At 39.7% G+C, this 25,978-nt stretch overlaps 3 protein-coding genes across 3 annotated transcripts; all 3 read left to right on the top strand.

Moving 5' to 3' along the window:
* Positions 1-1,102: 1,102 nt before the first annotated feature.
* LOC115743547 (UPF0481 protein At3g47200-like) lies at positions 1,103-2,700 on the top strand. Its single transcript, XM_030678383.2, has 2 exons — positions 1,103-2,037; positions 2,131-2,700. The coding sequence occupies exons 1-2, from the start codon at positions 1,242-1,244 to the stop codon at positions 2,616-2,618; spliced, it is 1,284 nt and encodes a 427-aa protein (XP_030534243.1). The 5' UTR covers positions 1,103-1,241; the 3' UTR covers positions 2,619-2,700.
* An 11,009-nt stretch (positions 2,701-13,709) lies between these two features.
* LOC115743474 (UPF0481 protein At3g47200-like) lies at positions 13,710-14,978 on the top strand. The gene has a single exon (XM_030678264.1). The coding sequence runs from the start codon at positions 13,710-13,712 to the stop codon at positions 14,976-14,978; it is 1,269 nt and encodes a 422-aa protein (XP_030534124.1).
* Positions 14,979-17,748: 2,770 nt separating this feature from the next.
* On the top strand, positions 17,749-19,417 carry LOC115743548 (UPF0481 protein At3g47200-like). Its single transcript, XM_048277634.1, has 2 exons — positions 17,749-18,736; positions 18,830-19,417. The coding sequence occupies exons 1-2, from the start codon at positions 17,842-17,844 to the stop codon at positions 19,315-19,317; spliced, it is 1,383 nt and encodes a 460-aa protein (XP_048133591.1). The 5' UTR covers positions 17,749-17,841; the 3' UTR covers positions 19,318-19,417.
* The last annotated feature ends 6,561 nt before the right edge of the window (positions 19,418-25,978 follow it).

The raw sequence follows: 25,978 nt of genomic DNA, 5'->3' as shown, positions 1-25,978 counted from the left end.
TTGAAGGAGATTTCTTTTTCTTGCTGAACAAATTCTGTACTGTCTTTTAAGCTTTAAGCTCGTCGTCTTCAACCCCTTTTATTTTGTGCTCCGACATTCTTCGATCTTCAAAACTCAGCTTCCCAATCAACACCTTCTGCAAATACACTTTGCTGTGGACGAGGAACGCCAACCTCCACAGCCTCGGGCACGAGCTCATCATGCCTTGCCGGAGACCTTATAACAAGTGGAAGGCGATGTTCAAGCGCCATTACTGCTGTGGCCTGTGAGCAGTCCTCTCGCTCATCGCTGCGGTGGTGTTGCTTGAGCTGATGCAGCACAGACCGCGTGCTCACTCCCATCTCTCGAACGCTTTTTGATGGGTAAATCACCACCGTGATCTGCTAAGTTTCGGCAAATGACATTTTTGGGTACCTTTAGTTCCTACCAACATCAAGAGCTTCGGGCTCATCTTTGATCATTTAAGAATCTTTCATGTCTACGTGACAAAAGGGAGAGACGGAGGGAACAAAATACAAATCAGGGTGCATTCATTCGAGGAAAAACTTCATGTTCAAGAAAAAGTAATTTTCCATAAACTCGTTTTTTTCTTTTTCCTTGTTCCTTCGCTGCGAGGCCGGCGGTAGCCATGGAGCTAAAAGAAAGAAAGAAAAAAAAAAGGAAGAACGGAATAAAAGCAATAATAATAAAATATTGAACTACTAAAAAAGTTTGAAAGGAATAATTTCGAAAAGTGTTTTCATTTATTTAGATTTAGGAATTCACTTTCCCAGTCTTATGCATGAATTTTCAATTAACCAGAAAGTACTTTTCAATTCTATGTCATTTTCGACGAATCAAACTGGTAAAAGTCCAAAAAATTATTTCTCAATAGACCCTTTCACTCAAATAAAGGCACCCTTAATTGAAAATGACTTGTGCATCCATTACAAGTGTGAAATTGCAGAGAGTACGAGGACGAAACCATATCATCAGTGGTGTCCACTTCCGGCCATGCCCAGAAGTCAGACCAGCCAAACCCTGTGTCTGAATTCCTGCTCCTCCTTTGTTTGTGTTCTTTTTATTTATTTATTTATTTTGTTGCTGCTAATTCCTTGATGGCTCAGCATTAAAGAGGCCACATCTAATTTCTGGGCTTATTCTGGCACAGAATGGCCTTCTCTTGCGCCGGATTTTGCTCAAACCTTTGCTCTTGATTGACTGAGGAGGGCAATTTTTCTGAGGCAGAGAAGAAACAGAGGATGGCAGGAACAGGGCCAACACCTACAAGTGACCATCATCCCGATGAACTCGTAACTTCAATAACCAACAGATTGAAGCAACTATCTGCAGCATCCGCAGACTGTAGCATCTACACCGTTCCGGATAAGCTCCGGCGTGGAAACGAAGAGGCCTACACACCCCGCGTCGTCGCAATCGGACCTTATCACCGTGACAATAAAAGCCTCAAGCCGATGGAAGATCAGAAGTTGCGGTACTTGCAAAGCTTCCTCCAGTACAACGGGAGGTGTGGTCTCGAGGACTACATCAAGAGGATCAAGTCCCGGGAGGATCAGGTTCGGAAGTGCTACAACAAGCCGATCGTCCTCGACTCCGACGAGTTTGCGCAGATGATGCTCCTCGATGGCATCTTCGCGATCCAGCTCTTCCTCATGCAGTGGAACTATAAGTGGAGGCCGTCCAGAGATCCCATCTTTGGCAAGCCGTGGATGATTAATGACGTCCGCCGGGACATGTGGCTGCTGGAGAACCAGATACCGTTCTTTGCCGTCCAAGAGCTGTTCGAGATGGCGTACGGATCGCACCAAAAGCACACACCGGGGCTGCTCGAGCTCGCGTACGGGTTCTTGCGTCCAGCGATAAAAATTGAGAAGCCGCCGGAGGGGCTATTGGAGTCAGAGGTGAAGCACTTCCTCGACGCGATCAGGCTCTCGTACTTGCCATCGGTCAGGAAGGCGCCATATGAGAGCCATGAAGAGTTCAAGTTCATCCCAAGTGCAACCGAGCTGGCGGCAGCTGGAGTCAAGCTGACAAGAGGTGAAAGTTGACCTGTTTCATTTTTGTTTTTCTGAATTTGATTCTGTTTCGTTCTCTGTTTATTTCGTCATCTTTTACAAACAATGCTCTCAGGTAAAAGCCAGTGCTTATTAGACATCAAATTCAAGAATGGAGCGCTCGAAATCCCGTGCCTCCGTCTTTACCACTCAACGGAATCCTATTTTCGAAACATTATCGCCTTCGAGCAATGTTACTACCGGGACGACAGTTATCTGATAGACTATATGGCCTTCATGGATCATCTGATCAATACCCCTGGTGATGCAAAGTTGCTGATCGGCGAAGGAATCATAGAGAACTGGCTCGGCAATGAAGATGCTGCCACGCGCCTACTCAACGCCTTCTGCAATGATACCTACATGTGGACGAGAAACGCCTACTTCCACGACCTCAGGCATGAGCTTGTCGCGCATTGCCGAAGGCCTTGGAACGAGTGGAAGGCGACGTTCAAGCGAAAACACTGCAGCAGCCCGTTGGCGGTCCTCTCCGTTACCGCTGGGGTGGTGTTGCTTTTACTGACTATAGCACAGACCGTGTGCTCATTCCTATCTCTCAAATAATTCTTCTTTTTGAATGGTAAACTGCCATTAAAATGCTCTAAGTTTTGCTTGAATCATGTGTGATCATCCGTCATTATCTATCGGAATCAGCGGACATCCATTTATGTTTGTTAGTCGGGGCGCAGAATTGTTAGCTTTTCCATACCAATACATTTCACGGCGACAAAAATGGGGAATATATGAATGGGATGTGGCAATCCAGCCTCTGTCCTAAGGATGGTTCGACCGGAAAAATGTTGCCGCAACCGAGATTAGCTTGTAGGTCCTTATCAGCATTTAGCAATTAGTGAACTTGGGGTACGTTGAGAAGGAATGGTTGAACACTGCACGAAGTTTTTCTCAAACGCACGCCTGCAGAAGAAGGTGCATCAGAGACGGAGGGAATGAAAGCCTAGGCTAAGTGAACCTGAACTAGCATAGTTACTAGGTTACAAATGTGCCTTTGCCTCTCAGATACCGTATATCTTTAAAGGAAATGCTTCTCTGATAGTACTGTCGGGAATGGTACAACATCAATCGTAGATCCACATACTATCAACGCGTGCTTTGCATAAAGTACTCATTGAGTAGGAGATCTGTGTGGAAAAAAATAATTGATTGTGCTATTAGACCGTGAGACTAGCAGCTTCCTATCTTTAATTACACGGTGCAAGAATTTGGCTGAGATCGAGACGTTCTCATCAGGTAACTTGAAAATCAACTGCTGCAATCTGCATTTGTGCTTAAGATTGCATCGTCTCCATAACATTATATCCAGCAGCAGATATATGCAAATTTTGGTGGATTGTTTGCAAAATTACAGAATGAGTTCTTCCAAATATCTAGTTTCCTTTTTTTCTTTTTTTTAAAGTCTGCACTCCAAAGCCGAGTAGGGAATCTAAATTCCCATAATGGACGTCCACAAATATTCAACTTTCAGATTTTCCTTTTTTATTTTGGGTCGAGTTTGTTCACGGACTCAAACTCAAGACATGCTAGAACAAATTTCGTTCTCCAACGATTGACGTTGAATTTAAATGAGTTTTAATGTTGTAAATTAACAATAATGAAAAGCATTTTACTGCTTTCTGTTTGTAAAATTTACCTAGCATAAATCGTATCAAATAATCAACAATTTTTTGTTCTTTTCATGGAGACTGAGTTCTGCGGATAGTTTGGAGAAATGTGTATGGGTGATGGAGAGAGCTGTATATCAAAATGAGCTACTATGATTCTGAAAGTTGCGTTGGAATTTATGTACATTAAGGGCTTGAGTCCTGTATTTTGATTAGGTATAAAGCTCCATTCGTTTCGTGAAAAAATAAATAATTTAGAAAATATTTTCCTAAAAATTTTATCGCTTACAAAAATAAAAAAATGAAAATCATCCACGAATATGTTTAGATATAGATTGTTGTTGGTAATGAAAATATCTTTCATTGACTGAAAATCCACTGTAGATGTATGTGCGATTGTCACAAATTAAATGAAGACATCAAATAATGTGTTGGCAAAAAAAAAAAAAGAGTTCGACAAAACGCTCAAGACAATAGCACATACATCTACAGTGGATTTTTAGTTACTGAGTTGCAACTTTTCCATTTCTTCATTGTTTAATTTTGTTTTCGTTTCATTTTGGTTAGCTGAGATTAGTATTTTCCTTACGTGGTTAACTGCTAATTCATTAACAACAAAACAAAAAGTTGAAAAAAATTAATTTTTAAAGAGAAGGATGTGAGGGACAAAAAAGCACATAAAGTTGCATTTTCTTTTGTTCACCGAGAAAGTACTCGAGTGGGTTTTTATACTTCTTTTAAAAATATTATCGCGAAGTAACATTCTCGAACAAGTGTGTTACGGCTTAAGTACACTACAAGCACCAAAACTTGTGTTTAATACTTACTTTAGTGCCAAATTTTTTGCAAAACGAACACTTCGGTGCAAAAACTTTTAAAACGATCACTTAAATGTCAAGTTTTTTTAATAACGCTCACATCGGTGCTAATTCCGGCGAGCCACGTCAGCTCAAATATTAATAAAATATAAACCACGTCAAATTTCCGACAAGTCACGTTAGTTCAAATTGAAATTGGCACTGAAGTGATGATTTTTCAAAAAATTTGGCACTTAAGTGATTGTTTTGAACGTTTTTGCACTAAAAGGAACGCCGTACATAAGTTTTGGCACTTGTAATGTATTTTAACTGAGTTTTTCCGTAAATTCCGATGCATGAGAACTGTTTAGTTGATTTTATTTTCTTGGTGCATATGAATATAGCTTAAAACGGTGAAAAATGCCCACATTTGCTGGGTAATGATCCAGCATTGCTTTTACTGGAGGTATGGAGATCTATTTTCACAGTCATACACAAAAGCACTACAAAATGTAATCGCGTGTTTGGGCCACAACAAGAAAGAGATCGAACATGTAATGCGGCCAGACTGCCGGCCCCTTGAGTCATCTTTAATGGCCACGCCATCTTTTATTTCACTTCTCTTTTTGGGCTTTTCGAACTCTTTTCACTGGACATCCTTCCTTTTGGCACAAAGAACATTTATGGCAGCATCTGAGCATATTGTAGCAGCTTAACTTCACCATGGAGTGTAAGTTCGAATTTTCGGTTGGCAATAATTAGGAGTTCGTAGCTCTTTGAGCAATATGAACTTCGTTTGATATTTCGCATCACAAGTTCGGATATGTACGATTTCATGCTGATATGTCGTAACGTCATCTTGGATGTCCATTTTGTACTAGTTTCCTGTTCCAGCACGAATGGCAAGCAGTTAATGTTTTGCTCGCTTACACTTCAGATGACTCGATTCATCTTTTTTTCTTATAGTTAGATCTTGTACTGATGGTCGTTTCTCCGATCCACAGAGTAAAACCGTAGTTTCTTGTCCATAACTTTGTCGTTACACCTAACACTCCAAGTTGACAATTGCTCTTACTCTATATCATTCCCGATTAGGAAACTTCAATAGGTTGCGCGATGAGTGAGCTGAATGCTGATTCGTTACTTTACCTTAGTGTGTCAATTTTCACTTAGCATGTTGTGGTAAGTTAGAAATGGAAGTAGAGAAGTTTAGAATTGCAGCATCTTGGGATAAACATTAAACGCTCAACAAGCAATCCGCCTTGACCAAAAAAAAAAAATCCGAAAGCTACTTTGCTGTTGTTGAAAAGGCTATTTGTCAAAGCACAAGCTTCCTGACTTTTCTGCTGATTTTACTTGCGAGGATATAGCCTTGTGCCGGCTAGAGATCAACAATATGAACACGTAATAGAATACGCAATAATGAATTCGACTTTGGTTCTCAATGACCCACTTGATTGTTTTTATTTCCAAGAAAATAACGTTGCAATTGAATCTTTTGTAGACGAGGACGGAGGGATCAGGATTAGCAGGTCCATGAAAATGACAGCGAAAATGACCATTTCGGACTATTTTAGAATCACCCGCAATGCACGACTAGATTAGTATCTTTAGCCAGAAAAATTCGGTTGTATCATCCACGCATTCACGAGTAGAAACTGACCGGCTATCACAAACAAATCATGCAAACACAGGTAGACCAAACCAGAGGGCTCAGATGAGACGGTAGACCTTATAAGCCACGTACATTGTTGAAAATATGTCTCGAGTTTGAATTCACGAAGAATGCCTGACCCAAAGATGAATTATAGTTTGTCAACATTGAAATATGTGGCTCAAAAATCTACGTTATTTGTTCGGTGTTATAATCCAAAAGTTGGATTATGTTTGATTACTCAAAATAAGTCTAGATTTTGTAGACTACGGAAATCTAATTTCCGTGTAGTTGTCAGCCTATAAACAAAAAGGAGGAAGCTTGGATTATGGTTGGACGAATTACATTGTGTACTGGCTGTGGACTTCTTTTCTCATGATGGCGTTGATCAGAAAAAAAGATAATCCTAGCTAGACTTGCTTGGTTGACTTGGTCAATAAAAGATAAGAGCAAATTGAAGACATGAATTAATCCCTGCAGAAGTGGTTTTGTTTTTCACGTGTACCCAGGTTGCATATATAATAGCAAGCGATAACTTGGTCATTGAGTATCGCTGAAGCGCCGCTTATGTGAGTGCTTGTGCGTGTCTTCGTGCCGTTCATCCGACGAGTGAAGTTTTTGTTCGTAGAATTGCATCAAGAATTCAAGTGTCGAAGTTGATTAAATTTTGAGGTTAGATTTGTGTAATTCCTTTGCGAGATTAAGAGATTATTTCATTATGAATTAGAGACTAAACACTGTGTGCATTCTTGAATGTAATTGGGGCTGAGAAACATTGAGAGTATTTGAGTTACTCGAGTTTGGTCTGTAATCTCCGTGTATCGCTCATTCTATAGTGGAATTCGTTCTTGATCTCCTCGTGGATGTAGGTCTCTACAACCGAACCTCGTATATCCGGTGTCCGATTTATTTTCTTACTCTATCTATTTATTGTTCGATTATTTGGTCCGCGCAACATACATTTCATCATTTATGGCTAAATTGAAGCCAACAGGAGAGACCAAGAACTTGACTAAGACAATTCTTGATGCTCTTTAGCTCGGGTTCCGCGCAATATACTTCTTGTGGTTTGCTAACACTAATGCGGTGTTTCATTGGGCCTAAGGGAGGCCGGTTCGGTGGAACCGCCGGTTCCGGTTCCACGAAAAGGTGGAACCGGAACCGGCCGTGTAAAATGGCGGTTTCGGGCCGGTTCCCGGGCCGGTTCCGGTTCCGCTTCGGAACCGCCGGTTCATTCCGATTCATTTTTAATAATAATTTTTAAAATAATAAATAATAAAATAAATATAATAAATTATAAATTATAAAATACAATTAAATTGTACATTGTAATAAAATATGGGAAAAAAAAAAAGAAGGAATGGGCTTGAACTTAATGAATTATCATTAAGCGGCCTACATATCTTCTTGGGGATAGAAAAATCAAAGCCCATGTAGTTCTTTTTACCTTTGAGAACCCCAACTTACCTCATCGCCAATCGTCGCTACCCGTTGTGGTACCCGTGGCGGTGGTATCTCCAACATCATCGCTAAAAAATTCGTGTTCACGATCTAACTCTTGGTGTCGATATTTCGCCCTCGTCCAATCGCCGACACAAGCTTGAGCTTCCACAGAGTCCGGGCTTAATCTTGAACGGCGAGAGTCCAAAATTAATCCTCCAGAACTAAATGCTTGTTCAACTGCAACCGTTGAAGAAGGGGTTGCTAATATTTGACGAGCGATGAGGGCGAGAACTGGATACTCGATTTGGTGACTCTTCCACCACTTGAGGATTTCGAAATCTGTACTATGTTACGCATCACGAAACTCAAATTGAGTGGTTAAATATTTTTCTAATTCAGAAATATTACATGTTGCCCCTTTTTGTTTTTTTTGCCTACTCTTAAGCATATTATACCCTCTACTAAGTGAACTACCACCTTCGCTACGTGAGGCGGTAGATTGTAAAGATCCAGAATTACTTAAACCATATCTACTATAAAATTCTCCATATAATGCTACTATAGATTCTTTAACATGTCCTAATATATTTGAAATATCTATTGAATCTTCCAAATGTAAACAATCATGATAATACACATTCAAATAATCTTGTAAACCGTCTAATTTAATACGTGGATCAAAAACAATACCAACTAAATAGACAAGAGGAATTTGCAAATAATAATGCAACCATTTTTCTCGCATTACTAAAATAGTTTGACCTAATTCGGTATCTTTTTCATATTCACTAAAAACACTACTAATATTAACATACTCTATTAAAAATAAATGCGTTATAGGATAATAAATACCAGATAAAGTCTTAGTAGCATCATTAAAAATTTTCAAAATATCTAAAATTTTCTTGCAAACGTCCCAATGTTGAGGAAGTAAAGTAATTTCGGGAATATTTTGTGAAATAAACATACATAATAAATCTTTATATTCAAAAGTTTGCCGAAGCAACTCGTACGTAGAATTCCAACGAGTCGGAATATCTTTTGGAAATCTTCTTGGCCTTCTCCCATTTTGTTTACAAAATTTTCCCCATGATTTCATACATTGGGGACGACTCCATAAAAATTTAATTGCACTTTTTATTGGGGCGAGAGAAGTGTCAAGAGTTCGTAAACCATTTTGTACACATAAATTTAAAACATGACAAGCACATCTAATGTGAAAAAATTGTCCGCCAAAAGTGGGTTTGCAAATATTTTCTAATTCGGGAATAGAAGCGGTATTTGCGGCGGCATTATCAAAACCAATTGAAAATACTTTATTTATTAAATTATATTCTTCTAAAACTTGCCTAATTATTCTATAAATATTATGAGCCGAATGGCTTTCATCAAAAACTCGGAATGCAATAAGTCTTTTTTGAATCATCCAATTGTCATCTATCCAATGACACGTGACACCCATATAAGAATGAATTTACCAAGGATCACTCCAAATATCGCTACCTATATGCACACGTCTATTGAATTCCGCAAAAAATTTTCCTAAAGATTTTTTTCCTTTTTTATAAAGATGAAAAACTTCGCGTTTAAGAGTATTTTTTGGAATAGTTGGCGCTTGCGGAACCAACGCAGTATTTATCAAATATTTCATATTAAAATTTTCACCAGTATTAAACGGAGCATGATCAAGGGCAACATATTCACCTAATGTTTGTTTATAGAGTGCTTCGGTGAAACGAAATAAAGGATGAGGCTTAGAAGTGGCGTACCCGGAAATTTGTTGTTGCGTATTGTCGATCCCCGCTTGCGTTGGATGTTTTTTCGACAAATGCCGACGGAATGTTCCGTAGCCGTCTCCTTTCGTGAATTTATATGTTTGCGAACAATATTTACATTTTACATTATACTTACCTTCGACTTCATCACGTACCTTGTCGAAGTGTAGCCACAAGTCCGATATATTATCTCGGCCCTTCCGTTCCGGCTCATTTGCCGTTGACGTTTCTTCGACACCAGTGGGAGGATGAAGACTTTCTTGTGTTGGGATGTGCTCGACGTTCAGAATCGGGACATAGTTGATATTATCGTCGTCGTCTTCCCAACTTGCATACTCACGAGGATCGTATTCATGAATAGGATACTCGGAATCTCCCATAGCCATCTTGCCCTTGTCGGCATTTCTGCTTCCACTTGTCATTTTTGAGAGAATTGATCGAAAATCCGATTGAGAGAATTGAGTCGGGATTGAGAGAATTGGGAGAATTTGAACGATTTGAGAGGATTTCGGAGAGAATTCGAGAGATTGTTCAGAGAATTTGTGACAAAAATGAAAGGGGAAGCATATGCATTTATAGGCAAGAATCATTTTTAATATTTTTTTTTTAAATGTAAAGCAACGGCCAAAGAGCCGTTGCCAACGGCCCAAAGGAGGGGGGGAGGGAGGTGGGGGCCCGGGCCCCGGGCGCAGAGGGGGGGCCCGAGGGCAGAGAGCCCAACGGCTCTCTGCCCCCGGGCCCACCCTTTTTTTTTTTTTTTGGCGGTTCGGAATCGGCCAGGAACCGCCGGTTCCGGGCTGGTTCCCACGTTTCCGGAACCGTGGGCCCGGTCAACGGGCCGGTTCCGGGCCCACGGGCCCAAATGGCCCCCTCTAATTGGGCCTACTTCCACGGAGAATTTGTTTCACAGCTTCAAGTAGAACTCTATGCTATTATCGATCTGCACATGTATGATAGTCTTACCAGTCTCCATTTTGATGAAGGTGCTCAACTTCCTCAAGACGAACAACTCATTGAGTAGTCATCCACAACTATTAGCGTAAATTCGGCGTTCTTCCTCGAAGGGAATTGCAACAACCTATGAACATCCAAGTGAATCAACTCTGGAATTTCGCATAAAAGATTCCTTTCACTCAATAAATTCAAGCTTTTCTTGCCAATGTGCCCTAAACGAATACTACGTGATTCAAACTCTCGAACGGATGTATACGATGTCACCGCGACAAAATCCGTCAATGTTTCCCTCTAAAGCTCATACAGGCCACTACGTTCACTTCTTCTCATTATCACTAGGATACTTCGAATGACCTTCAGAATTTCACATTGAGATCTACCTAAATTCGGGAAACTCAAGGTGTTGGAAGCGTCCAAACGGAGTCCGATACATTCACCTAAGAAGATCGTCAAGTGGGACCCCAAATCTAAGCCCGTCAACATATCAAGTTGGATCCACTTTCACTTAAAAGCTTAATTCAATAAGTTATTGGCCAATTAGGATATATTAATTGCTATATATCACATCAATTATTTGATGTGGGACTTATTTAACACCAGTCACACGTGCATCCTAACATTTGTTTCCTCATGTGTGAGCTCTAGCATTAGGTCTGCTTTCTCTTAATTCGGGTATCCTTTTGCATTACCTTATCTCAAGTTGAATTTCCATCAACGCCCAACTTCATCCTACGGGACGCATTGCTACATCACAACACCCACCTGCCTGGAAACCGCAACCATAGGCTTTGATATCCTTTGTTGAGAACGTGTAGCAGAAATCCGATACATTCACCTAGAGAGATCGCCAAGAGGAAGCCCAAGTTCGAGTCCGTCAATATATTCAATTGGATCCACCTTCACTTAATAGCTTAAGCCAATGAGTTATGGCAAACTAGGATAAATTAACTATTTTACACCACATCAATTCTCCGATATGGGAATTCTTTAACATAACTCACGTGCATTCTAACACAAGAAAATCATGTTCTTCTTCAATTTTGAACATGTCTCAATCTAGACAATGTTCTTAGGATACGAAGATGTATTCTAATTTTAAAATCTCCAATGCTCACGGCATCACACTCAACCTTGTTCTCCAACTTTTCCACTATCCATGTTAATAAACATTTTTTGGTGTAACAAATAACTAGAATCCATCAAACTTCCAATCTAAGTGATAGACAAGACATAATCAGCACTATATGAGTTACTTTCAGCTATTGCAAAAATATCATTAGTAGACTTGACTTTAATTCGCTCACCCTTCTCATTGTTCACCTTAGAGCAACCCCTTCGATGTCCTTATGCCACAATTCTAATAGACAATGTTGTCGGTCCTAGATTGACTACGTCCTTCAGGTTCGCACTGCTCTTGTTAACACCTATACTAGTTCATCCTTTACCTTCACCTTCTAACCAAAAAATACATGTTCATCAAATTCTTTCTCATAGATGTCTTCACTTCAAATAACTATAGTATTATTATTATCAGAATCAAATCACATACCTCATCATTAATGTCAATCTTAACCAAACTCCATTGACTAATAACCACATTTAATACATTGTTAAGCAACCAACACACTTTCTTCCATCTTTAAGTGAAATGAACATCACATCAAATATACCTTATTGATAGTAGAAGGCTTCCCATACATGTTCACCAGGGCATTCATCAACCCCGCAATGATCTTCATTTTCATGATGTTAAACATGACATTACGTTGGTCGAATAACATTCAACGACCATCTATATAGCAAGTCCAAAGAAGCTTGCTTTATCAACTCCAGCTTCCTTCTATATACTAGTAAGTATAGATTCCTCTAAACAGATAATCCTCAATCTTTATCTTCCGAAAACCAAAATTTATTTCCCTTCAAATCTGCCAATTTCTCTTTTCCTTCTTCTATTGTCATTGGTTACCTATGGGTCAATTGAGTTTGGCTCTAATATCAATTATTGTGAAAACAAGTTATCGTAGACAATAATAAACAAAATGGGGAAATGATTTGGGCACCGGTTTATATGGTTCAATCGGTGTGATCTATTTCATGAGGAGAGCAACACATGATTCAATTATAAATTAAGCTGTAAAATAGAAATATTATAAGCGCACTTGAGTCACTTAAACACTCCTAGTATTTTCCAGCCCCAATCGCACCGATAATATTTAGCCTTCACAATTCTCATTAAAAAAAATTCTTGTAAAGAATTTAAAATCATAAGACCAAGACTTATTGCGTCAAACTCTTGCAAGCTCTTCAGGATGTATTCTTAATTGAACAATTGTAGTGAACTACCACATTAAATAATCACCATTTGTTGCTGCAATTCACTTACTACAATTCATATTTAGACACACCAAGATTATAAAATATTAACAAAATAAAAGTCTCGATCATGGATATTATCCAAAATAGAAACTCAGACTAGTGATATCATATTACACTCATCATTGAATGCTATGAAATATCGCGGGATCACGCGAATGCATAGAACATTTAAAAGACCACGACTTGTTTCAGGTTTTGAGTTTTAAGCAACCTGCCCGTCGAAACAGATTTCCTAATTTTTAGAACGTGGACCCTACTCTACTGCCCTACAACTTGAAATTGGACCAATTTTCACCGATCTGATTCATCCATTCTTAACTCTATATTGAAACTATGCTCAGCCTTTTCGCCAGCTCCATCCAATATGCGTTAGAAAATTAATTTAGAATGACTAGTGCAATTACTATGGACCGTGATAGGTGGTGAATCATGATGATACGAGAGAAATTATTGTTTAGGCTAGTCCTTTCGGATCACCATGAGGCAGGGCCATTCAAAGCACCAACACCTACCGCCACGTGTTGCCTGGTCCCACTTTCTAAAAGTTTCAAATGAAGAGAGGGCAAGTAGGACCCGGACGACATGTGTCGTGCATTAATAATCCGACCCATGGTCATGTGGGTAGGTCGGCCTACAAAATCTGACACCATTACAAATGCATGTGAGAATCCGCCATTGCTGCTCCTTTTTTATTTTTTTTTATGAAAATATTTTCCTGATAATCTGACTGACGGTACTATTAATTATTTCTGATCGTAAATTCATTCATGATTATCTCATATTTTATATAAAATACTTATTAATTAAAAAATTATCGGATTAAAAATAATGATAATACTGTCAGATTAGCAGCTTATTTATTTATTTATTTATTATAATTCCATAATTTCACTGCATAGAAAGTGGCCAAATCTAATTTATGGGCTTATCCTTGCGTGGAATACCCTTTTCTTGGACTGGATTTTGGTGAAGACTTTTGCTCTTGATCGACTGAGGAGTAAAATTTCTTTCCGAGGTTTGAGAAGAAACAGAGGATGATGGCAGGAGCAAGGCAAAACTTTGCAGTGGGCAGGCATCGCCATCAACCTGCAGGAGGCAATCACCACAATCAACTCGTAACTTATCTAAGAAGCAAATTAGAGAGCCTATCTGCGGAATCCGAAGACCGCTGCATCCACGCCGTCCCGTACAAGATCCGCAAGACCCACAGGGAGGCCTTCGCGCCCAAGCATTTCTGCATCGGCCCGTTCCACCGCGGCAAGCAGAGCAAGACAATGGAGAAGCACAAGTTGAGGTACCTCGAGAGCTTTCTGGGGCAGCAACCGAACCGGTTGGAAGAGTGCCTTGCCGCCATCCAGAAGTTGGAGGACCGGACTCGCCAGTGTTACTCGGAGAAGATCGATCTCGACAGTGGGGATTTCGTCACGATGGTTCTTGTGGATGGTGCATTCATCGACGAGCTGTTCTTGTTGAATCATTTCCCGAAAAGAAGGGCCGCGAACGATATCATCTTCGACCCGCAAAAGAAGGTGATGATCGCCGAAGTGAGAAGGGACTTGAGTTTGATGGAGAATCAACTCCCCTTTTTCGTTCTCAAAGACTTGTTCGGTTTCGCAGCCGGGACTCAATCGGGAGAACTCCCATCTTTGCTGAAGCTCGCCTATGATTTCTTCAAGGTCGGAGCGAATCTCACAGAGGAATGGGATAGGATCTCTGAACGCGATGTCAAGCATTTATTGGATGCTTTGAGATCTTGGTACTTGCCCACCGAGAAAGTGGCACGAGTCTCTCCGTCAAAGAGGATAGAACCGATGCCCCGGGCGAAGCAGCTTCGAGCAGCAGGAGTGAAGTTCAAGAAAAGCGAGAGCAACTGCTTGTTCGAGATCAAATTCTCAAGGGGTGGTGAGCTTGAAATCCCATGTCTCGAGCTATTTCCCGAAATCGAGTCTTTCCTCAGAAACGTGATGGCTTTCGAGCGCTCCTGTTATGGAGATGACAGTTACTTCATCGATTATGTAGCCTTTCTGGGGAATCTCATCGACACTAGAGCTGATGCGAAGCTGATGATCAAGAAAAAGATAATCCATATCGGCGACTGGTCGGGGCATGACGAGACGGTGACGGGGAACGATGAGGCATTGGCAAATCTTTTCAACAGCTTCGGAAACGAGAGCCGTTTTCGGACGAAGAACGCTGGTTTCTGCACCCTCCGGCATGAACTGAAAACTTATCGCAGGACTCCTTTGCACAAGTTGAAGTTTAGCATAAAAGGCAATTCCGTGTCCAAGAAGAAGCATCAAGTTTGATACTGGGAATGTACTTTTGAGGGGCATATGTTATTCTTGCTGAATAGTTACTGTAACGTCTTTTAATTTCCTCCGGTATCATGACCAATAAAGAAGGGGAAAGTGCTAGCTGCTGAACTCAAGTGTATCTCTGTCTTAGCCTTTTAGGTGCGCATGTTTTCGGGATAGAATTGGAACCTAATAATCGGATTAATTTCCATAATATATAGGTTAGGTTTGAGATTGTAAAAATTAAGAAACCAATACCGACAAGTATGTTTCTGTGTTTTTCTTGATGTATGTATTCGCGCAATCATGCAGTCGTTCATGGTGTCCATCGATGATTATGTAATCTAGAACTACTCGTCTGAATTTGCATTTTTGGATATATTTGTTATTGAGACTTTTACTTTGTTAGTATCCTATATTCTATTTTTTGCGGAACAATTTTGCAAAATGTATTTGATTTCCTCGTGTATCATGACTTAAAAAGGCAAGAAGAAGAAAGTGTCGGCTGCTGAACTCAACTGCACTCTTCTGGTTACTGGACACAAGGATGAGTCTTCTTTTATACCTCACGCACACAAACTACGGCTCTATTTGTTTCGTGGCAAATGTGCTGTTTTCAAAAAATATTTCCAAGAAGTCATTTTCTATGAAAATAACAATATCTTTCGATGTTTTATTAAAACTTAAAAATTAACTGAAAAATATTTTCTATAACAGAAAATCGGATTTTATTTTCCTCCGTGCAATCTTTCATTAATTTTTTTTATTTTTATTTATCTTTTAAAAAAATTCTTTTTTATTTCTTTCTTTTCCCTTCTTCTTCAGCTGGTTGCCGACCATGGTGACAACCAACGATCTGCTAGAACCTCTCGCCCGAGGCTGGCAAACTTGGCCTCGCCCGATCCGGTGAGGTGAGCTCACCCGAGGCCGACGGCTGGCATAGAAAGAAAAAAGAAACGAAAAAATAAGAATAGGAAAAAAAAGAAATATTAGAATATTTAAAAAATTTAGAATTAGCTTTTACAATAATTTAAAAGAAATATAATGTGAAAGAGTTGAGGGAGGAAAGATGAGGGAAAATGTTTTTCTCTTTTCAAAACGAGGAAATCATTTTTGTCCATTTTTAATGTGTTTTTTTTTATGGATGAAAAATATTTTCAAAGAGGAAATTATTTTTCTCGCTTTTGAATGTGTTTTTTTCATGGGTGGAAAATTTTTTCCTTGACTTTCCTTGACTTTCTATGAAACGAATGCCGGAAAATCCGAAAAATATTTCTTTTCAAGTTATTTTTTACGAAATGAACAGAGCCTAAATTAAAAAAAGGGAGATAATCAACGTCAGTGAATTGTAATTTTCAGCTCTATTAACCTTTTTTTTAGAGTAAGGACATGATTTTTTAGCATAACGATATGATTGACTTGTATTAAATTCGTATGAGTTTTGCGGTGGTCCCCACGAAAAAACTTCTAGTACTTCCCAAAATAAATTAATAAAGAAGCTCTTTCAACCCTTTTTTTTAGCATAAGGATATGATTTTTTTTTTTTTTTGGTCAAAGCATAAGGATATGATTGACTTGTATTAAATTCGTATGAGTTTTGCGGTGGTCCCCACAAAAAGACTTGTTGTACTTCCCAGAATAAATTAATAAAGAAGCTGGACACCCGAGCCCGTGGCATTGGTTGCCCGGCTTTTGCAAGGGCAAGCTCGTGTTTTACATCTATTTTTCTTGTCCGTGAAGAACCTACCAGAAAGTCAAAAATTATTTTTTAGAAAATTATTTTCAAGAAAAATGGCAATACTTTCCTGTGTTGGGCTGAAACCTAAAAATAAAATGAAAAATATTTATCACCGTTTGATAGGGCAAATCAATTTTCTCCGTGTACTTCTTTTAATAATTTTTTCTATTCTTTTCTATTTTTATTTTTCTCCATTCATAATTTAAATATTCAAAATTTTAACTATTTTTTATCTTTCGTTTCTTTTTCCTCTTTCCTCTACCGCGACCAACAGGCCACGGCCACTGGCAAGCTTGAAACTCGCCCGGCGACAGCAATAGGCAAGGCTCAAGCTCGCCGGTTCGACTTCGCCGAGATCCGGCAAGCCTTGAGCTCACCGGGCGTCGCTGTGGCCGGCGCTTGTACTAAGAAGAAGGAAAAAAAGGAAAAAAGAAAAAAGAAAAATATAAACATTATTAAAAGATAAAAAAATATTAAAAGTTAAATAAAAATTGACTTTTGGTTTAACATAATTAAAAAGAAAATGAAGGTGAAGAAGTGGAGAGAGGAGAGACGAGGGAGAATGGATTCCTCTCTTCGAAAAGAGGAAATATTTTTCCCCACTTTTGATGGTATTTTCTCCATCAACAGAAAATGTTTTTCTCGGCTCATTTCTTTTCCGTGAAACGGATGCCAAAAAAAGCCAAAAAAAAATTTCACTAGAAGTAGTTTTTCGCAAAATAAAATGAGCCTAAGTCGCATGTGATTATGCAATGGTTGGAGTTATTTTTCCTCAGAACCGGGGAAGGTAGTCCCGACTTGGGCCCTCGTCGGTGTGCTGGACTAAGGTCCGATACGATGATCGGCACCGAAGACTGTCACATAGAATGTTTGGTAGGACAAGGTAGGAGAAATCTTTTCTCATGTTTAAACTTTATTTGGATTGATCGTTTTCTCACGGTGGTCTAATTGACCACTGAATCATCGACTTCGCTATCCCTTCTTAAATTGCAAATTATCACAAACCCTGTTTCCATCTCCAGCTCACTCTATCTAAGCCAATGCTCAAGTTATCAGGCTGAGAGCATTGCTTGCCATCCGTTATTCACAAGGGCTCTGAACGTAGTTCCTTATTCCTGAATCCGAAGTGAAACCACCATGAGCGCCATGAAGAGCAACGGCGGCTCACCATGGGCACCGAGGCAGCAGCTGGAGAGATCTGCTCACGTATCAGTCACTATTGAGAGCCCCAACAATGAAGACCACAGCAACGGCAAACACTGCTCCAGGCCAGAGAATAAAAAACTGGCAAGGTCAATCCGAAAGAAGCTCCGTAACTTACCTTCGCAGTCCTCCAAATGCTGCATATTCCGTGTGCCAGAGAAGCTCCGGCAGGGCTACGAAGTGGCCTACATGCCGCGAGTCATAGCGATTGGACCTTATCACCACAACGATCCGGGCCTCAAGCGGATGGAAGATCACAAGCTGCGGTACTTGCAGAGCTTCCTCCGGCATAACATGAACATCCGCCTTGAGGACTGCTTCGAGAGGATCAGGTGTTGGGAGGATCACATCCGGAGCTGCTACGACGGACCAATTGAACTCGACTCCGACGAGTTTGCCGAGATGACGCTGCTCGATGGCTTCTTCGTGATCCAGCTCTTCCTGATGTTCCAGAACCCTAGGTGGAGGCTGGATGGTGACCGGATCTTTGGCAAGCCGCGGATACTCGATGAAGTCCGCCGTGACATGACGCTGCTGGAGAATCAGATGCCATTTTTCGCCATCGAACGGCTGTTCGAGATGGCGTACGGATCGCACCAGAAGCACTTGTCGGGGCTGCTCGAGCTCGCATATGGGTTCTTCAGGCCGTCGACGAATATTGAGGAGCTGCCGGAGGCAGTGATGGAGTCGGAGGTGCAGCACTTCCTTGACGCAATCAGGCTCTTGTACTTGCCGACGGCGAGGAAGCCACCATCCGAGAGCGAGGACGAGATAAAGTTCATCCCAAGTGCGACGGAGCTGGTGGCGGCTGGAGTCAAGCTGAAAAGAGGTGGGAGTTGACCTGTGTCATAGTGTTATCCAAATTTGAATAGCTGCTTGATCCTGTTTCGTTCTCTATTTACTTCCTCATCCGTGCTCTTAGGTACAAGCCAGCGCTTGTTCGACATTAAATTTAAGAAAGGAAAGCTCGAAATTCCGCGCCTCAAATTTTACTACTCGACAGAATCCTGCTTCCGGAACATTATCGCCTTCGAGCAATGCTACTACCAGAACGACCGTTATCTGATTGACTACATGACGTTCATGGATCACCTGGTGAATACCCCAGACGACGCAAAGTTACTGATCAACAAGGGAATCATAGAGAATTGGCTCGGCAATGAAAATGCTGCCGCGGACCTAATCAACACCTTGTGCAAGGAGACTTTCCAGAGGTCAAGTAACACCTATTTCTCTAGCCTCAGAGGCGAGCTCGACGCGCATTGCCGAAAGCCTCATAACAAGTGGAAGGCAACGTTTAAGCGCAACTACTGCAGTAGCCCATGGGCAGTCCTCTCGATTATCGCTGCAGTGGTGTTGCTTACACTGACCATAGTACAGACCGTGTGCTCACTCCTATCCCTGAAATAACTTTGCTTTTTGAACGGTAAATTGCCTCTGTAATGCTCTAATAGATTGAACTGTGTGATCATGCGTTTCTTTCTATCAGAATCACCATAACTTCCATTTGTGTATGTTAGTCGGGAAGCAGAGTAATTAGCTTTTTCACTATCCAATACATTTCACTACGAGGAACTGTCGAATATGAATAGTATGTGGCGATTCAGCCTCTATCCTTCGATGGTTTGCCGAAGAAATGTCACCGCAACCGAGATTAGCTTGTAGGCCTTTATCAGCATTTAGCAATTGATAAACTTGAGGCATGCTGAGAAGAAATTGTTGAATATTTCCCAAAGCTTTCGTTTGAACGCATGCCTACAGAAGATGATGCATCAGAGACGGGGAATGAAAGTCTAGGCTAAGCGAGCTTGAACTTGTATAGCTTGTATCTTACAATACGACCTTCACCGTTCAGTTGCCATCGAAGACTTTAGTTACGCGATGCAAGAATTTGGCCGAAATCGAGATGTTCTCGTCAGGTAACTTGAAAATCAACTGCTACAATCTGCTGTAATCTGCATTATGCATAAGATTGTAGCCATGCTGTAATATCCTATCTAGCAGTAGATATATGCACGCTTTGGTGGATTCCAAACAAAGTTGCGAATGAGTTCCCGCAAACATCAAGGACCCAAAGCAACACAATGCACCCAACCCACCCAAAGGAATGTCGGCTGTTCGACCAACGACAAAGCGAAGTTAAGTCTGGTCTTTCGTAGCATGTAAACAAATAAACAGCCTAAAATTAGAGTTCGTTTAAACACTGATATTGAAAGATCAACCAAACACAACGTGATTCAGCGTAAAATTTGTAGATTTCCTTTATAGATTAGTGTCCTATCATCAGCTCCCATGCACCATGAATGGCCTTGCAATTTCGAAAAACCTTTTCTTTCCTTCTATTTGCCACACAAGCTTGGAAAGTCCAAGAACCGTCTGCAAATTTTTTTACCTCATTCCAGATGACATTTTCCTCATCGGATGCTCTTCCCATATGCAAACAACATTCGCTATCTCCATCGTGTCGCGAAATCCAACCAGAACGGACTACCTCCAAGTCTCTGACATTTCCTTAGAGATAATATGTAATAACTGGGCTCAAAAGGCCAGCCTATGTTCTGAAGACACAAGCCAAACCCATTATTTGTTAGTCTCAGCCCATGCAATTAAGAAACCCCTAAATCTTCTCCACTCTTTCCAGCAAGCTTCGTGCATTACGAGAGAGAGAGAGAGAGAGAGAGAGAGAGAGAGAGAGGGAGCGGAACGTTAAAACCAAAGGAGGGTGAGCTCGTCCGCCAGAGAGGGAAAGGGGGAAAAGAGAGGGGGAAAATTTTCGCGCGCTCACGATCCGAAGCCGACTTGACTGCGAATCACAATGGCAGGTGAGTATTCAAGTCTATTTTCTGTTTAATCGGAGTAATTTCTGAAGTTCGGGCACAAATTGAAGGTTATGTTGATTTTGAGTTACGAAGTCCCATTCAAGAGTCGTCGATAGTTAAGGGTGTTGTGGAGCCGTCGGGTTTGACAAGAGACTAATTGAAGTAACAGTTAGTCGGAAGAGAGTTTTGTTAGCGCGTACGGGGTCGTTTTGTTGCGAGGAAGCTTGGTTTAGCCAAATCGTAGGTGAGGTAGAGTTTTACTTGAGTTGGACGTTATTTCTCGCTAATTTGATAGGATTGCGAGTTCGATGGTTCGAGTAATCTTTGTTGTTTGGTCATAGGAATTTTCAGGTGAGTTGTGCTATCTCTTCTATGAATTTTCTAAATTCACGTCTTGAAAGTGATGAATATTCAATATATTATGAACTACGGAAGAGCATGATTGTTGCATAAAAGAATTGATCGGGCATTTACTACTTTTCGATTATTGGTGAATGGTTTGAGAAACGTTTGATGAAAGGCATTTCGAAATGTTATGGGTCTATGCATTGGATTCCAAAAGTTGTGTGAGAAATGTCTTATGAAGTATATACATTTTGTTTGATAAATGGAGTTGGGAAATGTTATATATTTTGGGTTTGCGAAATCTTTTCATGAAAGAATTATGGAAAGCTCTTGATTTTGAGTATGGTTTATGCAAAGTTATATGTATTGAATTATGAAATACATTATATTTGATAAATTGAGTTACGAATTGTGATTTAACTCAGTTTGTGAAAACAATTTTTAAGATGAATTGTGCTTTGATTGTGGGATTATTGGAGAATGAGGTTTATGCTCATGTCGCTATGATTAGAACTCATTGAGGGGGGAGTATGTATATTGTTATCAGGGCGTCTTTCCGGGTTGAACCACTAGTTGCTATGGGGGGTAGACCTAACCAAAGAGATAAACTTAGTCGCCTATGTCACAGCATTGAACGTGACCATATTTGGATGTTTGCATTGGATTAGTTAATGGATGGACCATCATAACGTGATTTGATGAGATGAATCAGTAGAATTGACCATTGATGTGTGATTTGTTGAGATTGGCCAATGGATTATACCATTGATATTTTGTTTTGATATTACTAAGGAAATAAGTATTTCTTTTTATGTACAAAGATTTATTGAAAAGATAAAACTTGTTTTTGATCTCATACATATGCTATATTGTGGGATTGAATTAAATGTGTTTCAGTATGGTTTTATAATTATGCACAATGGGTGCTCGATCTACTTAGAAGCTATATGCACTATTCACTGAGCTGGGTTGCTTACCCCTTTTCTTCCTAATCTTTTTCAGGTTGCTAATAGAGCGAGAGCGATACTGAAGGGGACTTTTGGGGGTTTGAGGCCGCGTCCTTCGGGGGGAAGGGCGGTCGTGTCATGCCCCTTTTCTGCTAGGAATCGGGGTGTGTGACATAATACAAAGGAAGAATAAACAAGCACGGCGATGAGCATCCTAGTGTCTTGGTTTTTTTTTTTTTACTTTTTTTTTGTGCAGGCTTTCCTAGTGTCAAGCATCTGTATACCTAATACATCTGTCAACTACCACATCCCTGATTTGAGAGGCCCCGTCCTTCATTGCAATGAATAAGGCAGTTCTTCTTCGTATCTTAAACATCTGATGAGGTCATCAAACATCTCAACGGCTCTTCCCACTTTGTTGAGGAACATGACCTATTTTCTACTGTTCCGCTAAAACCTGAAAACGAACGTGAAAATATTTTTAGCCGTATGATAAGAAAAATCTTATTAGATGTTCTTCTTCATTGTTTGGTAAAAATTGAGGATTTGGAGTCAGCCTGTTTTACATGGCACAACCGACGTTAACGTGGAAATGTGAAATTTTTTTGTAATTTTCAAATAAAATTCTGAAGTTTTTAAAGGTTTTATATCTTTAATTATTTTTTCTTCATATTTTTATATTTTTAAATATTCTCTATGTTTTAATTTGTTTTATTTTTTTTCTCTTTTATTTTCTTTTGTTTCTTTCTCCGCCAATCGCCGGCCACAACGATGGCCGGCGAGGGAGGCCAAGCCTCGCCCGACTCAAGCGAGACAAGTCGAGACCTCAGCAACCTCGAGCTTCGCCTCAATAGATCTAGCTAGCCAAGGCGAGGCGAGGCCAATTTCGAGGTTGGCAAGGCCTAGACGAGGCCAAGCTTCACCTTGCCGGATCTGGCCAGGCGACGCGAGGCCGAGCTCGAGGTCGGTAAGGCCATGCCTCGCCTCTAAGCAATCGCTCGACTTCTCATTTTACGGAACACCTTCTCATACCATCCAGCAGGCAAAGTCATCCCACGGGCTTCACTAAAACTATGATAAAGCATCACATTCCAACGCACGAATCCATTTCCTCGGGCGTCAAGATGCTTTCCCCAGCAGAGGGTGTTCAACAGATAGTTGTGAGCCATTATTATTAGCTAGCGCTAACAACTCCTATTGATCCGTGGATTTTTCATCAGCTCGATTCTCAACCTAATCTTCAAGAAACTCCACACACTAGGCTAAAAAGTTAGAGACCCTCCCCTTTTGTCTTCCCCACTCAAATTTCATATTGAAGAAGGTCCAATTACATCGGATGTGTTGCTTACGTTTTTCTGCAAGGGTCCAACCATTTTTTGGTCAACCAAATGGAAAATATATATCTCATGAGATACTATTTGCATGTGGCACAATAAGTACTAGAGACACACCAAAATTTCCAATTTTATCGTGTAACTTGTTTCTAGAGGTAAAAAGTAGATTGGGTAAGTTTCATTTAAGCCAGGCGGTGGAGTGATTTTGCAAACACCATTGGGTTTATAATCACATGGATCTATACTTATACAGACACAGAAGAAGGATAAGAGCTCTATACGCAGCCACTTAGAACCGATCCAGGCCAAGGATACAAGATGGTGATATTCACAGGGCACGTCTCTTGCTTATGCTTTGCATGGGTTGTAAGATGAGAAAAATGCATCCATCCATCACAAAAAAAGAAATCCTTTTGGGACTCAAAACTATGAGATAAGGTGCAGTTGCATATGAGCAATGGACTAGTCATTAGCCAATTCTATTTTGTAAGGATAAAGACATTATAAGTACCATAACTTTGGCACGACGCTCACTCAAATTCTATTGATTGTATCATAGCTTTGTATATCTTTTATTATAAGAATAGATCAATTAGTGGAGAAAATCTCTCCATCAATTAGGAGATCAATTAGCCTTAGTGGATTGATTAGTGGTTTGATTAGATGTATCAGTGGAGAAAATCTCTCCATATATCGATTGTATCACAATTTTGTATATCTTTTATTATAGGAATAGATTGATTAGTGGAGAAAATCTCTCCATCAATTATGAGATCAATTAGCCTTAGTGGATTGATTAGATGTATCGGTGAAGAAAATCTCTCCATATATTGATTGTATCACAGCTTTGTATATCTTTTATTATAGGAATAGATTGATTAGTGGAGAAAATCTCTCCATCAATTATGAGATCAATTAGCCTTAGTGGATTGATTAGATGTATCAGTGAAGAAAATCTCTCCATCAATTAGGAGAAAATCTCTATAGCTCTTGTATATATATACCCATTCTCGAGTTTAATAATAATCATCATATTACACTTCTTCACAAATTCCATAACTTTTTTTTCTAGCAAATAGAGCACCAAGACTTCACACAAAAAAAATATTCATTTAAGTGCCATAATTTATGATGGATCGGTTGAGTGCCATAAGTTTTAGAAAACATTCACCCAATTATCACAAATCCAACGTGGCTTGATAATTTTCGCGAACAATTTTAAAAAGTTATGACGTTAAAGTGATCGATTGCAAATTTATATAGCACTGAAGTGTGTGAATGAAAAATTATGATACTCAAGCGAGCTCCTTACATAAGTTATGATACTCATTTCATTGGGAAAAAAGTTATGCCGCTCAAGTAAGCTATGTACAAAACTTATGCCACTTGTAATGTTCTTATCCCCTATTCTATATGTTTCATCCAGATATCTTTATCCATGCTGGTAAATTTCACTAAGCATTAGTAAGTGTTAAAAACTACTAATAATTAAAATGACCGGTGACTTTTTTTCTTTTAGTGACTTGTACGTAAATTGCCAACCTTTTTTTATGAAAATTAACGACTTTTTGATAGTTTGTATACTGGCAAATTTTTACGCGCTGACTTACTAAATTTCATTTCCATAATCTACCACCCTTCAAACTTATCAATTGTTATATGAAATTACCGATCCTAGTTAGAGTACTTTACCAATTTTTTTCATATTAAATTACCAACTAGTTGGGTTACAAAATTTCATTGAAGTTGCTTATTACAGTTTGATCGTTTTCCTCAAATTTTCAACTGTTTTTTTTAACTAACTTACCAGTTTTTATTAGGCTTGATTAGTACCCTTTTTCACGAACAATTCTTTTTAGAGATCCCCAATCTAAATTAGTACGACTCATCACCAATTTTTCTCCTAGTACATTACCACATGGGATTGGATTAACATCTCTCGTGTGAATTATCACAGAAAATTTTATGAAACTTCCCGATACAAATATTTATTTGGGTCTCTTAGCAACACCAAATAACAAAATCACTAGTCGAGGTTGATTTTCACCTTACTCCAATCAGAGGTTGGTCTGAGCCAATTCACTCAATAGGGTGCACATGTGAAAGAGTACCTATCTGTTGATTGCACTGCACATATAGGTACCGCTAGTCGCCTCGAGGCTACTCAAGCGAAAACATGAAATATGGAAGTACCAATTCTTTCACCAAGAACTCCAAAACTTCATGTAATGGTGAGTATCATCGGCCATCCCATACATGCAAATGTACGCACAGGGCAACGGCACGATCTATAGAGTGCTAAGCAAAGAATAAATATTTATGAAAGAAAGGAAAATTCCAAATAAGGCTTGAAATGCTCTAATTTTTTTTTTTTAAATAAGAGCTTGAAGCGGACTTCATTTCAAAATAAGTGCACAAGCCTGTTCTCCTACCCGTATTTATTTTTTTATTTTAGAAAAAGGGGAAAAAAATAAAAAATATATACAATATAAAATGTAAAAGACGAAAATGCCCTTGTCAACAGGTGAGGAGGCCTTTTTTGGAGACCGATATGGCAATTTTTGGCCCTTATTTGAAATAAGATCAACTTCAGACCTTTATTTGAGAAAATGAAAGCTCTTCAAGC

This window comes from Rhodamnia argentea, chromosome 4, assembly GCF_020921035.1.
Source record: "Rhodamnia argentea isolate NSW1041297 chromosome 4, ASM2092103v1, whole genome shotgun sequence".
NCBI classification, from domain to species: domain Eukaryota; kingdom Viridiplantae; phylum Streptophyta; class Magnoliopsida; order Myrtales; family Myrtaceae; genus Rhodamnia; species Rhodamnia argentea.
Note: the sequence above shows the minus strand (reverse complement) of the source record. Positions and strands in the feature narration are given on the sequence as shown.